Here is an 18,370-nt window from a genome sequence, read left to right as displayed (position 1 = left end):
GAGCACGGACGCCAGAGCCGACTTCCCATGGGCCCCGCACTGCCGCCGGGACCCTTCTACGGAGGCTGGCTGGGGCTCCGGGAGGCTATAGGAACGCCATCTAGAAGCTAGATCTCAGGCAAACGAACGCGATTTAAAAGGAATTAAAACGAAAGAACACAAACTCGAATCCTGGACCTGATCAGGGGCGCGACCAAAGAAAGAAATAACTAACGGTTTTCACCCTCCCTTTCATTCCCTCCCGCGGAAAGAGGAAGGCTGGAACTCCGCTTCCCAGAATGCAAAGCGCGGGGCGGGGCTAAAGAGATAGCCTGTTTTCCCTCAAGTAGGATCGCGGGACCACAGGTTTGATTAAACGCCGGTCTCTCGCCAGGGCGCTCCTCCCCCTCATTCTGACTGGTCCTGCCGGCCGTTGCGTGGAAGGGGGACTTAGTCGTCACTGGCAGCGGTTGAATGGAGGCTCCTTGCCCCGCGCCCTCACGGTAGATGAAGTCCTTGCTTTGGTCAGAGCGATAGCTTCTCCGATTGCCTCAGAGCAAGCGGACTGCATTTCCCAGGGGGCTGCGGGACTGCTGGGCGGAGTGGGGGCGGTGCCTCACGTCTGGTACAGTCATCACAAGCCTGTTCGGCGGGACTGTGATGGCCAGAGAGATGACGATCTTAGGTGGGTTCCCGGGGGTCCTTGTTGCTCTTGCGGGCGTAGAGGCGATCTGAGGATGCCAGAGTGGGCGGGGGTGGTTGACTCACCTCCTGGATCCAGCTGGAGCAGCGGAAGGGGAGTCAGAAAGGTGACTTAGAGGCTGTTTTCGGCTGTTCGGAGTGGATGGGGGCGGGGACGCCTCTAGGAGGGCCCCGGCCCCTGCAGGCCAAGGTAGGGTAGACGGCGACCAGCTGTGTCCATCCCAGGGACATCAGGCTTAGGGAGGCGTTCCTTTCAGCAGCACCTAGGTTTTTGAATTGCCTGTTGAATTGGGGCAAGCTATGGAAGGCTGCGAGAACGTGCACCTCCAGGACCCCTTTGTGGAGGAAGGGGGAGGAGCTACATCCGGATCTGTCGGCTCAGGGATGCTGAATTTGGAGGGATTCAGGACTCTGATGTATAGCTCTATCGATGTTTTTTCCATCAAATCGGGTTTGGAATTACCTATCCCCCACCCACACACACACCCACCCCGCGTCTCCAAGGTGATGAATGCTTCTGAAATGTTGCCTGTAGCTGGAAGGGGAAAGTGAGATTCGCACTTGGTTTTATTTCTTTGAGTTATGTGTTGATGAGGATGAGCTACCAATTAGTAACACAGAGCCCTGAAAATTGACGTTTTGGGTCATATGTAGTATGAGTGGACACAGGTGTACAACACAGCCTCCTAATACCAAATACGAGATTAACTAAAAACTAAAGGGGCATCTTTCTTCGCTTATGTTTACAATCTGCGTGGCATTTGTTCCTACTCTTTTTTCTTTTTTTTAAATTAGTATTTGTTGGGCATCTGCTATTCCTGGTCTGGGGGGTACAACAGTGAACGAAACTTGCCTTCAAGAAGCTTTCATAGATGTTGCTGTCAGGGTTGCCCACCTTTATGCTTCTTCTCCCCTAAATATTACCACTGCAAGAAGGATGTCCTTAGTTCATACTTAAATACATAAGAAGTTAACTGTGTTCTGTTATGAAGTGACAGTTTCATATCTAAGGAACTTTCAAAATCATTTTATCCCATTTATCCATTTCATCCTTTTGAAAGGGAAAAGGAGGTGAGATACGAGGAGAGAATTTTAGCCTTATAAAATAATAAAGTTTTTGTTGTGAGAATTTTAATAATGGAGCTTTTAAAAAAATGATAATCGAAGCTTTTTATAAAGCTGTAAAATCTAAATATCAATTGATCAAGAATATTAGATTATATCTGGCTTTTGCTCCAGATCAATGTTGTTCCTTGTCAGCATCTGCACAACTATTATTGAGATATTTTTACATTTTATTACATTTATTAGAGAATGACACAAACATACAGTTATAGGGTTTTTTGTTGTTGTTTGTGTTGTTACTTCATTTTAAATTTTATTATAACCAGTTTACATTTTGAAAAACTTGCTGTCTGAGAGGAGTGTTATCAGTAGTCCTATAAAAAATTTTGAAATTTGTCTTTTTTAGCCTTGTTTCGACGAGTGATATTAAAGGGACTTTGCTACAGTAATTTAGTACATTGTACTAGTTTGATAAAATACATCTTTTAATTTTCCTTTATTTCAGGATCGGCTGTTTTGACTCTCCTGTTGGCCGGCTATTTGGCACAACAGTATTTACCATTGCCTACTCCTAAAGTGATTGGTATTGATCTTGGCACCACCTATTGTTCTGTTGGGGTGTTTTTTCCTGGCACAGGAAAAGTAAAGGTGATTCCAGATGAAAATGGGCATATCAGCATACCCAGCATGGTGTCTTTTACTGACAATGATGTATATGTGGGATATGAAAGCGTAGAGCTGGCAGATTCAAATCCTCAAAACACAATATATGATGCCAAAAGATTCATAGGCAAGATTTTTACCCCAGAAGAGCTGGAGGCTGAAATTGGCAGATACCCATTTAAGGTAAGTGATTAATCTAAAATCTATATTAATTTTAGTGTACTCTTTTAGTTAATGCTTTGGCTTCATGTCACAAAACATTCTGTCTCATCTAGTTTTATCTATTAATACATAAAAGTTCTGTTATCTCACATAACAAGAAATTCCACAGCAGCTCTAGGATCAGTTATCACTGACTCCATAATGCCAACAGGTACTTAAGGCCTTGCCATTTTCTTGCTGTCCCATCCTCAGCATGTCTTGCTTAGCTCTTTCAAGGTAGCAGGAAGGTTGATGAAGCCCTGTGTACCATAGATAGATATTCTGTGTGTATGTGTACATACTTGTATACATATAAAGAGAACATACCAGGTGTGTTATTTTTTGCTATTTAATATGTCATGGATAATTAATAGGGTCATGTCATTATCTTTAATGATTTTGTGGAATGACTATTCCATTATTAATTAGACTAGTCTCTATCAGTGTACTTTTTTGTGGTTTTTCACTCATGTTGGAGGTTCAGGTAATATCCTTACACACTTATCTTTGTACACTTCTCTGAAAGTTTCCTAACTTGAATGCTAGAAGTCGAATTGATAGGTCAATTGTGTACATTTTTAAGGCTTTTGATTTATTTTTCCAGTTTGCTCACCAGAAAGGTTATATGCTCTTAACCATCATTTTTTAGAGTGGCTATATCTTCACTAGTTATTTTTTTAATCTTTTAACAGTCAGATAAGTGAAAAATAGTATCCTGTATTAATTTTTATTTCTTTTGATTTTTTTAGTGAGATCAGAATTTTTAGAATTTTATTGATGTTTTAATTTTCTTTTGTGGTCCATTTTTTGTTCTTTGTCCTTTTTTGTTTTGGTGTGTTTTTCTTTTCCTTAGTGAGCTATAAAATAAAAGACCTTCATTATATGTTTTTGTTATCTTTTCCTTACCTTTTTTTTTCACTGATGTTTTTGATCTGGATGTCAAAGTTTTAAATTTTTGATTTTAGACTCTTACCATGTTTACTGTACCCTATCCCATCCTATCCACTGGTACTTTTTTTTTTCCTCTTATTATGTTTATGTGAGTATTTGTTGGTTTGGATTTTGCTGCTTTTTTATTTTCTTTTAAACATTTAAAGCTTTTTTCCATGTGGAGTTTTTCTTGGAAGTTATGAAGTGAAAATCTAAATGAATTAGGTTTTTTTTTTTTTTTTTTTGAGACAGTCTCATTCTATCTCTCAGGCTGGAATGCAATGGCATGATCTCGGCTCACTGCAACCTCTGCTTCCCAGGTTCAAGTGATTCTCCTCCCTCAGCCTCCCAAGCTGGGATTACAGGTGTGTGCCACCATGCCTGGCTAATTTTTGTATTTTTAGTAGAGACAGGATTTCACCATGCCAGCCATTAATTAGTTTCAAAATAGATAGTTGTATCAGTGCTGCTTATTGAATAAACCTAGCCATAAAAAATTTCAAATTTTTCATCTGTTTTCAAAGAAAAAACAATTGCTCCCTGCATTTCTTAGGTTTATTACTTTGTTGTTTTTTGACTTCTTTTTTGGGATTCTTTATTGACTTACAATCTTTAATGAAAAAATCATCTAAAGCTATATATGCCCTCTGAATTGCAGCTTTGGATACATTACTTATTGACCCAAAAACTACTTAATGTTTCTAAGTGATCTGATTTTTTTGTGTTGTTTTTGTTTCATGTGGGCACTGATGGTATTCTGGTATATTTGTATCTTGGTTTAATATTGTCCATGTAGCTTTTTAATATTGTCCATGTACCACAGACTAGTGAAGTACTTTTTGGAAGGTCAGTTTTTCATGATGGAAACCTAACTATGAAGCCTAAAGTGAGAAAACATTCTTATAATTTCTTAGATTGTCTTTTTTATTTATATTAATACAACCTTGGTAAAACTAGGATAGTATTTTTTAGAGTTAAAATAGTTTTTTAAATGTATACCCACATTATCGGGGATAATGAGCTAATGCACAATACATGTTTTCATGGGAAACAACAGTGTAAATGAGATTTGATTCTTGGGTAAGTACATAATGATGTACTAATTATTCTTGTTAATATGTACTAGAAAATTCTTTCAGCTATCCATTACTCTTAGAAACAAGAAATTTGGGAAAAGATTCTGAGTTACATACTTGAATGAGCAACTTTTATTTCTTACACTTCATCATTTATTCTTTCTTTATTCAGCAAAAATATATTGAGAATCTTTTGTGTTCTAGTCATGTGCTTGGTGATGAATTTTATTCTGCTGTTATTAAAAACTAGTGTTGGGCCAAGCACGGTGGCTTTCACCTGTAATCCCAGCACTTTGGGAGGCTGAGGTGAGCCGATCACAAGGTCAGGAGTTCAAGACCACCCTGGCCAACATAGTGAAACCCCGTCTCTACTAAAAATACAAAAAGTAGCTGGGCATGGTGGCGCGCACCTGTAGTCCCAGCCATTCGGGAAGCTGAGGCAGGAGAATCGCTTGAACCCGGGAGGCAGAGGTTGTGGTGAGCCAAGATCATGCCACCGCACTCCAGCCTGGGCAACAGAGCAAGACTCCATCTCAAAAAAAAAAAGTAAAACTAATATGGATTCATTGTATAGATTTTAATGTATAACATTTAACAAGTTCTAATCTTGGTGAATGTACTAGATAGATTTCAAATGCATTTTTTGATTTTGTAAAGATAAGGGTAAGTTCTCATGAAGTCTAGTATTTATGTATATATGTATGTCTGTATACTTTTACTCTTTTATTTATTTACTTATTTGCAAATCCTATTCACAGGTTTTAAACAAAAATGGAATGGTTGAGTTTTCTGTGACAAGTAATGAGACCATCACGGTGTCCCCAGAGTATGTTGGCTCTCGACTGTTGTTGAAGTTAAAGGAAATGGCAGAGGCATATCTTGGAATGCCAGTTGCCAATGCTGTCATTTCTGTACCAGCAGAATTTGATCTAAAACAGAGAAATTCAACGATTGAAGCTGCTAACCTTGCAGGTAACAGTACCCTTGACTGAGATACATTTTTCTCAAAATTGTGTTGGGTTGAAAACCTTCTGTAGTAAGGTTTACCACTTCCCAAACCACACAACCGTAGTCAAAATAAACAAACTATATGGTAGGTGTATTAGGGTTCTCTAGAGGGACAGGACTGATAGTATATATGTGTATATGGAAGGGATTTTATTAAGGTGTATTGACTCACACTATCACAGGGCGAAGTCCCACAGTAGGCTGGCTGCAAGCTGAGGAGCAAGGAAGCCAGTCTGAGTCCCAAAACCTCAAAAGTAGAGAAACCAACAGTGCAGCTTTTAGACTGTGGCCGACGGCCCGAGAGCCCCTGGCAAACCACTGGTGTAGGTCCAAGAGTCCAAAAGCTAAAGAACTTGGAGTCCGATGTTCAAGGGTAGGAGGCATCCAGCACAGGAGAAAGATGGAGGCCAGAAGACTCAGGCAGTCTAATCCTCCCACATTCTTCTGCCTGCTTTTATTCCAGGCACGGTCTGGCAGCTGATTAGATGGTGCCCACCCAGATTGAGGGTGGATCTGCCTCTCCCAGTCCACTGACTCAAATGTTATTCTACTTTGGCAATACCCTCACAGACACACCCAGGAACAATACTTTGCATCCATCAATCCAATCAAGATGATAATAGTAACCATCACAGTAGGTAAAGTAGATAGATTTTTATACAGGTTTATAATTTTGAAAGCTCTATAGCACAATATAAAATGTGTATGTAACAAGAACCAACCAGATGCTACAGGACAAAGGCTCAAAGAGAAAATGGACACATGTTAGCAGTGAGGAATTCTTTTAAATTCCATTAATGTTAAGGTGAATATAATTTTTTAAGTAAAATCTGAGGTAGATCATTTAATGATTTAATATTTAATGCCATTGAACCAATATTGAGGACTTTGCTAAAAAAAGAAAGAAATCTTTGTTCTCATGGAACTTATGTTCTACCAGAGGGGAACACAGAATGAGCCTAAAAGGTAAATTTAATAATGTTTTCGGCCTCTACATTACTGATATTTTAGGCCAGATAATTCTTTATTGTGGAGGACTGTCCTGTGAACTACAAAATATTTAACAGCATCCCTAGCCTCTATTCACCAGATGCTAGCAGCACCCTCCTCCACCAAGTGGTGACAATGAAAAATGTCTCCATATGTTGTCAGATTTCTTCTGGAGGTAAAATCCTGCCTTGTTGAGAGCCACTGATACAATGTATGTCAGAAAGTAACCTACTATGAAGAAAAGAGCAGGCTAATGGGTCAAGGTTGCTTTTGGTGGTCAGGGGATGGATGACTTGTAGAATTTAAATTGGGTGATCAGGCAAACCTCATTGAGAAAGTAATATTTAAGCACATTTGAAGAAAGCAAAATAGTTAACCATGCAGACACATGGAGAAAGTGTGTTGTAGGAAGAAGAGATGGCCACTGCAACAGCCATAGCTGGGAATTTGCTGGTACATGGAGGATAGGAAGTTGGTCAGTGTGGCCAGAAGTTGTTCAATGTGGCCAGAGTAGAATAAGTGGTAAAATCTGAGAGCTGAAGGGAAGGGTGTTATGATCTCTGGAATAATTCTTTAGAGTTTGAATGTTGTCATAGCTCCTGATACATAATGCCATACTACTTTGCATACTGCTCATAAGTATGGCATTTAGTTTAAAACAGGAATGTCATTCAAAGAAACCTGATCTTTTACCTGCTTAACATAAGCCTCTTTAATTTCCATAGAACTTAGTGATAGTATGTAATGATTAAATTTTTTTTTTATTTTTTATTTTTTTTATTTTTTGAGATGGAGCCTCGCTCTGCTGCCCAGGCTGGAGTGCGGTGGCGCGATCTCGGCTCACTGCAAGCTCCACCTCCCGGGTTCACACCATTCTCCCGCCTCAGCCTCCTGAGTAGCTGGGACTACAGGCGCCCGCCACCACGCCCAGCTCATTTTTTATATTTTTAGTAGAGACGGGGTTCCACCGTGTTAGCCAGGATGGTCTCTTGATCTCCTGAACTCGTGATCCACCCACCTCGGCATAATGATTAAATTTTTATTGCTCATATATTCCAAAGTAGAATATGAATGTTAGAAAAGGCTGGGAGACCTTTTGAAAATTAAGTGTTAATTAATAAAGAGTAGAATGACTTATTCCACTGAACCTTGGATTTTATTTCTTTATATTGTAATCTTTCAGAATAATTTTAAAGATACCATTTAGAAGAGCCTGTGTTTACTGTCCCCATTTCATGCTTCTGTTCGGTTTGTGACTGCTCTCATCATTACTCTGTGGTGGAGTTCATGTCACAGAAGACACAAACATGCTATAAATGGGAAGAGATTACTTTATCGCATCCTCTCATGAGTTTTTCTTCCCTTAACCAATCTTACAGGACTGAAGATTTTGAGGGTAATAAATGAACCCACAGCGGCAGCTATGGCCTATGGCCTCCACAAGGCTGACGTCTTCCACGTCTTGGTGATAGACTTGGGCGGAGGAACTCTAGATGTGTCTTTGCTGAATAAACAAGGAGGGATGTTTCTAACCCGAGCAATGTCTGGTAAGAAAAACGCGGGGAGAGGCTGGGCGCAGTGGCTCACGCCTGTAATCCCAGCACTTTGGGAGGCCGAGGCGGGCAGATCACGAGGTGGGGAGATCGAGACCATCCTGGCTAACATGGTGAAAGCCCGTCTCTACTAAAAAAAAAAAAAAAAAAAAAAAAAAAACAGAAAAACGCAGGGAGAGTTGAAGAGGTTTGGGCAGTGCTTTCTTTAACATATCCAATGTGTAGTGCATCCTTTTTTTCCCCCAGAATTCTTTGACTTCATTTTGATAATTTTCTGTATATGTAATTTTATACCACCATTTGTATATATTTACAGCAGAAAGTTAAATCTCAAAAAATGCTGGGCATCCTATAAGTCAAATAAATACATTGCCAGTTACCCAGTTACGGCTCACGGAGCCAGTAGGACTTTTCATGGTGACGGTGAAGAAAGGGAACAGAGGGAAGAAAAATTTCTTTAAAATGAAAGGTGATCAGTATATTTCCTTTAATATGTTTTATAAAGTAGATGTCTTTAGAAAGTCTAATTGTATTTTTCCCTAGGAAATGATAGGATTTTGCATTCTAAACCCTTTTTTAAAGGTTTTTGTTTTGTCAAATTTAGCTTAAGGGATTCAACCTGTTTGACACGTTGAGTTGTAAGTTATAGGTATTCTAACCTCTGCATTTTTTTTCTCTTTTTCGAATCAAGTTAAATACCAGGAAATTATATTACATTACTCTTTTCCTTTGAAATTATTTATCTAGTTTTCAGGTAGAAAAGTAGAAAGACCTTTTCAGGTCCTAATCAGGCAAGAAAAAATGAAAGGAAAAGAAGAGATTAAATACCTACTTTTTCATTATAAGAAGCACTTTCCTCTGTTGAGAATGACATTCAGTGTTTTTAAATAGCTACTTATAAGCCAATCTGTATTCTTAATCTCTGTTTACTGAAAAATTATTTGATACTGTGAAGAGATACTTCCTTTTATATAATTTAAAATTTTGACCCTGATGTGCACTAGTTTTTAAATAGTACTTATTTGGGTTAAGATAGCTTTAACCCAGTCATTATTTTTTTAATTTTTATTTATTGATTTATTTTATAGAGGCAGGGTCTTGCTGTGTTAACCAGTCTGGTCTCCAACTCCTGGCCTCAAGCAGTCCTCCCACCTCAGCCTTCCAAAGTTCTAGGATTACAGGTGTGAGACACCATGCCCAGCAACACAGTTATTTTTAACCAGTCTCTGTATGAATAAAATTGTAATGATACATGAAACAGGGATTTGTTATTGCCAGAATATAATTTTTACATATACGTAATAGCATACATGTATACATACACACATATATGCATAACTATATTAAACTTTTTTATTTTTCACTCAGGAAACAATAAACTTGGAGGACAGGACTTCAATCAGAGATTGCTTCAGTACTTATATAAACAGATCTATCAAACGTATGGCTTCGTGCCCTCTAGGAAAGAGGAAATCCACAGATTGAGACAAGCCGTGGAAATGGTCAAATTAAATCTGACTCTTCATCAGTCTGCTCAGTTGTCAGTATTACTAACGGTGGAGGAACAGGACAGGAAGGAACCTCACAGTAGTGACACTGAACTGCCAGAAGACAAACTTTCCTTAGCAGATGACCGTCGTGTGAACAGTGGGTTTGGACGTGGCCTTTCTGATAAGAAAAGTGGAGAAAGTCAGGTTTTATTTGAAACAGAAATATCACGGAAACTCTTTGATACCCTTAATGAAGACCTCTTTCAGAAAATCCTCGTACCCATTCAGCAAGTATTGAAAGAAGGCCACCTGGAAAAGACTGAGATTGATGAGGTGGTTTTAGTTGGGGGCTCCACTCGTATTCCTCGGATCCGTCAAGTCATTCAGGAGTTCTTTGGAAAAGATCCCAACACATCTGTGGACCCTGACCTAGCAGTGGTAACGGGAGTGGCTATCCAAGCAGGGATTGATGGAGGCTCTTGGCCGCTCCAAGTCAGTGCTTTAGAAATTCCCAATAAGCATTTACAAAAAACCAACTTCAACTGAATTCTGGAGAAATAATGGTTATTTGTGATCTTGTCTGATGATCTCTTCCCATTTATCAGATTACCTTTTCCACAAAAGAAAGTCTCTAAAATATCACAGATTTACCTAGAGGGCAACATTTAGATACAGGAAAATTTTACAGTGTTTTGTCTTAGGGTTAGGCATGACCAGATTGATCCTATTTGATTTTGGAGAGATCCTATTCTAACAAATACTCTAAAATGATAAAATTGAGGTACAACTCTCTTATAAGAGTATGGATAACTGTATTTTCTGGATTCTGGAGATTGATAACCATATGCACTTAACATTATATTCTATAAACATTAAGTAGTGCCAATTATGAGATTCCCAGTTCTTACTAAATTGTATTAGCAGGAGCTGGTAATTACTTGTATTATCACATGTAACTAATAATTTGAACTATACTTGAAGGACCATGTTGATGTCAGGTATTTACAGGGGTTGGAAGATAGCAGTATTATTAGCATAAGCTGCATACATAATATTCAGTAACTGCCATATTGTGTAACAAATTTACATTCACAAATTCAGTATCCTGTTAAGTGTCATATTCTTGTAATCTGCATTCTCCAGGAGTTTTATGTATTTAATAGATGAATTTATTTTATTTCTAAAGGTATTCAAATGTTTCAGCACCATATAGTAGAAATACCCAATTTATATTCTAGTTCCTTTATGTCCTGTACATCATTCTCTGCCTTGGATTTCCATTATTCTGTTTGGTTAGAGAATAAAATTGGTAATTGCATTTGAAGAATGTGTTAATGTCATAATAAAGCCATGATTACTATCTTATTTTTGTTATCCAAGACCTTTGCAAACATTGGCAAATAGCATCATTTACCTACTGTATTTGTTTCTTTGTTTATATTTTCAGTAAGCCCTGGGGAATATAGCATGGAATTGAGCTACTAAATGGTTTTGGTTCCGTTTTACTGAGATTTTTTCCTCATATTTAGTTTTGAATGAGGAAAATGTGCTCAATTATAAAAGCTGTGTTATTCTTTTCTATTATTATTTTTAAATAATCACACTTGGACTCTTCAAACATTAGGTTAGTTTGTGATGAGAGCAAAAAATTTGTGAATGCTGGAAGTAATGTGGAAATCTAATGTGGAAGCCATCATGGCAAAGTTTCTACAAATCGGCATTTGTAGCAGAGTTGTTTGTTTTTGTTGTTTCCTTCAAGAAAAACCACAGGGACCAAGAAAGAAAATATAACAGTTTGATTTCTGTCATACCCATTGTATTTGAAGATATATGGATACAGATTATATATATATATACATATTTTCCTTAATAGAGGAATGCTTCATATTATTCAAAAATTATATCCTGGTCACCTTTTTTTGTTTTTACTGTTTTTAAAGCAGAGATACTGTAAAGTATCTCTGCTTTATCCATTGCTGAATTTGATAGGCTGTTGAATTGCCAGTCACCAAAAAAGGAAACTGAGCAAATTCATTTCAACAACATCAAAACATTTCAGCTTCTCATAGTAAAAAGCTGAATGTTACTAATATTTTTCATATCTAAAAAAAAAATTCTTAGCAATGAAATTCCTGTTAAAACACAAATTTCAATCAAATACTTTTGTGTATAGAAAATATCTATAGTAGGTAGATGGAAAAGTATAAAATGTTTGTTGAAGTATCTTATTTTAGAAGGAATGGAGAAATGCCAAAGATGAATCCTTCACTGCATTATGAAAATATTCCAAATGTTCTCTTGGACTTTATATAAATCTGTAATAGATTTTAGAATTGAAAAATTCTTTGTGAAGGTCTTCTAAAAGTGTTCCAATTTATCCCAAAATCTCCATATATAGGATCAGCTTTAACCTGAAACATAAAGAAAACCTTGAATTTCTCAAATGTTTGAGATGTTCAAGACAGTCTTTTAATCCATTAATGCTTTTGGAAACAATTGACAAAATAAGGCAGGCAGCTAATCTCATATCCTGAAGTTGGAATTTAAATAATTTCTATTTGCAAATTAGAATGACAGTGTTGGAATCTGGAGGCAGTAGTTGAGCATATTCTCTAGTATATAGCTACACCTTTAATAAAATGAAGGAATGTCTTCAATCAGATTTTAGTGGGCTATTTATGAATAGTCTTGAAGTCAATTTAGTTTATTTATTTAAAAGATAATGCATCCTGAAAGGGATCATTTATGAATAACAATCTGAAGTCTTTTCATAAAAAAAAATAAACTTTAGTTGTACATTTAGCCAGTGTTATTTGAAGTATGTAACTTTTAAAATATTAAGTGTCTTGTATGATTAGAATATGTGAATGAGTCACTTATTTTGTATCAGGAATGTTTTGGTACTGTGTTTTCACTCAAACCACTGACTTAACAGATACTACTGTGTATAACATGTACTAAATATTACAGTTATTGTGCATAACAGATTGTTCCTCTTAAATATTTGTGTGTATACAGGCAATTCATGTTTTAATGTAAATAAATGCCATTTTGCAGTTTGTTTTTTAAACTATGTACTTTGTCATTCAGGACTAGTCTGGAGTATACTTTTCAGGCATATAAATAAGAAAATAAGGATGGAACCGATTTGATGCCTAGACACTCAGTCTCAGTAGCTGTTGCCTAGTTGTTTCCGAAATGTACATTTCTCTGTATCCTTTCTATTGCTTATATGCTTTCCACTTATTTCTCTAATTTAGAAAAGACAACTTGTAGCATATGAACAGTATCTTCAGAATTCTGAATACTAATTCATGGCTTCTGACCATGATGGAGCCAGAAAGTAAGCTAACCTAATCTAGCTAGTTAGGAAATAATCCTGCATAACAGGATTCCTTTGGTTGATGGTTAATAAATATTTCTCTAACAAAGTTTATATTAGTCTTTGGGCAAAAAAAACCAATATATTAATTATGTTTTGCTTCTTTAAGAAACTCATTTGATTAATGTAGTCTTCTAAGATGAGCCTTTAGGTAATGACGGTAGACTTGACCTTGGAGAGACTCAAATATATGAGGAAATACAGCAATACTTCATATTTATCTTAATTAACAGAGAGTGCCTCACTGAGGTAGGCAGCCACTGATGTGGGACCCAATGATCCCACCTTGTGGAATAAACATCCTTGGGTAATCCTATTCTCTTGAATTTGGGCAAGAGATAATGACTCACTGCTAATGAATAATACGGCAGAAGTGCTGGGATGTCATTTCTGAAATTAGGTTTAAAAAAGATCAGCTTCCTTCTTGGATGCACACTCTTGCTGGCCTTCTCTTTTGGATCCCAGCTGCCACGTAAAGAAGACCATGTAAAGAAGGCTGTTCTAGTGAATACAGGTGTAGAAAAACACCCTAGAAGATGAGAGGCCACATGGAGGCAGGCAGGTACCCCCCACTGACAGAAGGCACGAATTTCCAGCTATGTGAGACAGCCTTCTTGAAATGAACCCTCCAGCCTTAGTAAGTCTTGAGATGATGCAGCCACGGTTGACTATTTGAACGCCACCACATGGAGACCTTAATTCTTGTTTTGGCAAGAATTATAAACAGTTGGCCTTCCATAATTCTTGTTTTGGCAAAGAATTATCATTCATTTCTGTTATTTTAAAGTTCTGTTATTTTAAAGTACTTTGGATTAATTTGTTACACAACAGCAGAAAATAGATTTCTTACTATGGCACTGCTCTAAAAATTTTACTAATACTAATCAATTTAGTTTAGTTCTAGCCACCATTTGAGTAGTACTATTATCTGCATTTTCAAATAGGGAAATTAAGGCATAGATGTGTTAGGCAGTTTTCCCAGGATTACAACAATTAAGTGAGAAAGTCGGGATTCAAATCCAGTCTATGCTTGTAATCCCAGTGCTGCGCTGCCTTATCCATTACAGAATACAATCCCATAGTACCTTTTCTGTTCTGTTACCAAACCTGGATAGTATCCATGTAAGACCTCTTATTTACCAGCTAATGTTAACATTGGAGATTTATGCTTGTTATTCCTTTACATTTTCAACAAGCAGGTTTAGAATGTATAGATTTCTTAAATACAAAATGAAATCAATAGCACCTATTTCACTTGGTTTTTGTAAGTGTCTGGCACATAGAAAGTGATAACGATTAATACATATGGTAGATATAGAAATGAACAAAGTTCAGTGACTCTCAATTTTATGTGGGTTTTTTAATTGATTGATTGATTGATTGAGATGGAGTATCACTCTGTCTCCCAGGCTGGAGTGCAGTGGTGCGATCTGAGTTCACTGAAGCCTCCACCTCCCAGGTTACAGTGATTCTCCTGCCTCAGCCTCCTGAGTAGCTGGGATTACAGCCCGTGCCACCACACTCAGCTAATTTTTGTATTTTTAGTAGAAACAGGGTTTTGCCATGTTGGCCGGGCTGGTCTCGAACACCTGACTTCAGGTGATCCACCTGCCTCAGCCTCCCAAATTCTAGGATTACAGGTGTAAGCCACCACATATGGCCTTATGTGGGTTTATTAAGGATGCCATGAATAGATTACATTCCCCAATATCATCAGAGCCTAATTCAATGGGTCTAAAATTTCTGTAAATTATTGAGAGTTCTTCTGATGAACTATGAAAAAAAATTTGCTTTGGTAAAGCATTTACTTTGTTTTGACAAGAATTATAAACGATTTGCCTCACATTAAGTTATTTGGATTTTAAAGCAGGAATAAATGCAGTTTGTTTCATACCTCATTGAATTGCCTATTAATTGGCCTACCTAAAATGCCTAAAAAATTTCAAATGCTCTAACACTTGTAACTCTGTAACTTATTTTATATATATTATATGTACACATATATATGTGTGTATGTGTATGTATGTAAAACTAATATGATAAAAACACATTTTTTTTTTGTTAAGAGTTCATTCACCTTAAATTATTTAACATGGACTGTTGGAAACTGGAAATTGGGTCTCAATTATTAGGTGTAATCAATACCCTTCCTCTGTCTCCCAAGTTGCTAAACTAATAAGATACTTTTAACATGATTGAAAAGTTCTTTGAGTAGTTGTGGCAGACCCTGCTAAATGCTATCACAATATTTATTCTATTCATGCTTACCCCACTTTTATTTGGAGCAGCAATATCCCTGCTTCAAAAACTATATTTTCCAGCTTCCCTTACAGCTAGGGATGGCTCTGTGACATAATTCTGGCCAATGAGATATAAGCATAAATCACTAGGTATAAACTCAGGCTTTTTTTAATTTACTCATCTGGATTGTACAAACATCTGCTCACCGTTCATTCCTCCTTCTTGGAATGCAGACATGATACTGGAGTTAGCAAGGGGTTTGCAACTACTAAGCAACAAACATGCTGTGGATGTTTGAAACGAAGATAGGTACAGCCCAGGCCATATGAAGCCACCTTAACCAACTTTGTACTCTGTATTTTGGAACTTCCTTCTACCTGAGGACAATAAGCTGTGTGGTTGTTTACGCTTCTTATTTTACTTCTTTTCATACTTGTAGTTTTCAATTTATGACCCTTACGTAGTTAAACATTTGGTCACATTGTCCTTTGTTGGACTTCTGCTTCTGCCCAAGATGGAATAAAAGAAAACTGATTTTCCTCTTGCCTGTGTTAACCAAAAAGTCAAACAGAATATATGACACAACACTTTTCAAGACCTTATGTATCATGACTAATAATAATTCTTGTTTGTTACCTCTCTAATATCATAGACAAGTGTGGTAATATAGGTCAAGCAGTAAGATGTTCTGTAAAATCTGGAAATTGTTGCACAAATGCTCACGACAGAAAGCCAGAAGCAGATGTTCACAGGGAATTAGCGGTGACTGAAGCTGTACTAATATTTATGCCTGGTTCCTTTTGCACTCCATTGTCTTGCATTCCAAATCATTCATCTTAGTCTTCATCTTGATCACCACATTATGTCTACTGTGTATATCAGAGTTTAAAAAGGCCATAAACCAGTCACCACAAGCGCATTAATGAAGATCTGAGTTGTTTAAACATGAATTCAAAAACTGATCCTATGTTACTTTCCTTGGCACACAAAAAAATGCATATGTGTTATTTTCTTTCTAAATGTTTGAAGCAAATTTATCAAAAACAATTTTCTATTAATGATCTATTTTACATTTTCCTCCTACGCCTATTCCTTTTCTCTTTTTGCAGCATTATTGAGATAAACAAAAGGTTACTACCTTTGGGCAGCAATGAAAACTAAGCACAGACTGGGCATTCTGAAAATAACTAGTGAGAAACCTGGGTTACCTAGACAGCAATCATCGAGAAGCCAGTAACTCTTTATATGGTTCAGACCCATTACCTCGGCCCATTAACTCAGCAGCATAGCAGACACTTGAACTACCAACTAGCCTTCCTTTTCATAAGAAGATTTAGCGACACGTAGATAACAGTACAGCCAGAAATTCTTACTTCTTGTATTTAAAAATGATCTGCTTGCATCCAGGAAAGTAGGAAAGGAGAACTAGAAGGAGCTAGAAGAAGCTCCTAACTGCTGTCTCCTCATATTTGCTTGATCTCACTGAGATAATATTAGGCATTACTGAGGCCTATCTCTTCTTTGAATCTCCAGTTATCCCAAGGTTGCTGTGTATAAAATAGCCTTTTATAAACTTTTTGCAGTTTTTATTTACTTAAAAGAGTGTGTCCTGGGATGGGCACAGTGGCTCACGCCTGTAATCCCAACACTTTGGGAGGCCGAGGCCAGCGGATCACGAGGTCAGGAGATCAAGACCATCCTGGCTAACACAGTGAAACTCCGTCTCTACTAAAAATATAAAAAATTAGCTGGGTGTGGTGGCACACGGATGAGGCAAGAGAATCACTTGAACCGAGGAGGCAGAGGCTGCAGTGAGCCGAGATTGCATCACTGCACTCCAGCCTGGGCAACAAAGCAAGACTCCCTCTGAAAAAAAAAAAAAAAAGGAGTGTGTCCTGGCACGGTGGCTCGTGCCTGTAATCCCAGAACTTTGGGAGGCCAAGGTGGGCAGATTACCTGAGGTCAGGAGTTCGAGACCAGCTTGGCCAACAGGGTAAAACCTTGTCTCTACTAAAAATACAAAAATTAGCCAGGCTTGGTGCCATATGCCTGTAATCCCAGCTACTTGGGAGGCTGAGGCAAGAGAATTGCTTGATCCCAGGAGACAGACGTTACATTGAGCCGAGATCATGCCACTGCACTCCAGTCTGGCCAGCAGAGCAAGACTCTGTCTCAAAAAAAAAAAAAAAAAAGTTTGTCCTATGATGTGATTTTGTAGATATGAGACTAAACTTATAAGGAACAATGAGTGTTGGTGTTTAAATAATAGCCAATATGTTATTGAATGGTTTTTATATGCTAGACACTGTCTTAAGTGATTACATGTATTACATGATTTAATTTCCAAAGCATACTTAGGAGGTAAATAGAATTATGACTCCCAAATAAACACAGAGAAATATGTTAACTTACTCAAGTTTGTACAACTATTAAGTGGTTGAGTTGGGATTTCACATAGGTACCCTGTCTTGAGATCCTGAACTCTTAACTACTATGTTTTTGCATTCTAGCTTTTAAATTTTCTTTTAAAAGAAAGTCCCTTTAGATCAGGTAGAACTATTCATTATTTATATGCATATTAAAATGCAACATTAAGTTTTCTAAACACTTCTATATCAAGGCTATGTTTAGAAGTAAATAAAATTGCCGTTATTCAGCCATTTTTTGACCTACAGAAATGACTATTTTATATGGTCCAACCTAATACTATATTTAAAGAGGCATGGATCCCACCCCCACCACAAGCTTTGATTTTATTTAGTATGCTTACAAAGATATTGGTTCAAAATCCTGTTTTTTAAAAGATTTTGAAACTTTTTTGAACTACAGACCATTTTTTAGTGACTTTTCTGGAATGAGACATCTTGGTAGAGAAGTAGAAAGAACATCATCAGCTTTGTAGTCACGTAAACCTGGATTCCAGCTACTCTTGGAATCTTCATATCGTATTTGGTAAAATACAGCAGATAATTCCTTTCTTATATTATTTAGTGAGAATTGAAAGTGACACATTACCTGGCATATCGTGGGCTTTCAATAATAAACATTCTCATTATCCTCAAAGAAAGAAACTTAATGCTACATAGGATT

At 37.3% G+C, this 18,370-nt stretch overlaps 1 protein-coding gene across 1 annotated transcript; it reads left to right on the top strand.

The window, feature by feature from the left end:
• Positions 1-555: 555 nt before the first annotated feature.
• HSPA13 (heat shock protein family A (Hsp70) member 13) lies at positions 556-12,727 on the top strand. The gene is made up of 5 exons (XM_003263780.3): positions 556-664; positions 2,252-2,592; positions 5,375-5,588; positions 7,994-8,161; positions 9,536-12,727. The coding sequence occupies exons 1-5, from the start codon at positions 640-642 to the stop codon at positions 10,201-10,203; spliced, it is 1,416 nt and encodes a 471-aa protein (XP_003263828.2). The 5' UTR covers positions 556-639; the 3' UTR covers positions 10,204-12,727.
• Positions 12,728-18,370: the final 5,643 nt, after the last annotated feature.

The sequence above is a fragment of the Nomascus leucogenys genome, chromosome 25 (genome assembly GCF_006542625.1).
Source record: "Nomascus leucogenys isolate Asia chromosome 25, Asia_NLE_v1, whole genome shotgun sequence".
Taxonomy (NCBI): domain Eukaryota; kingdom Metazoa; phylum Chordata; class Mammalia; order Primates; family Hylobatidae; genus Nomascus; species Nomascus leucogenys.
This window is presented reverse-complemented; position numbering and strand designations above follow the sequence as displayed.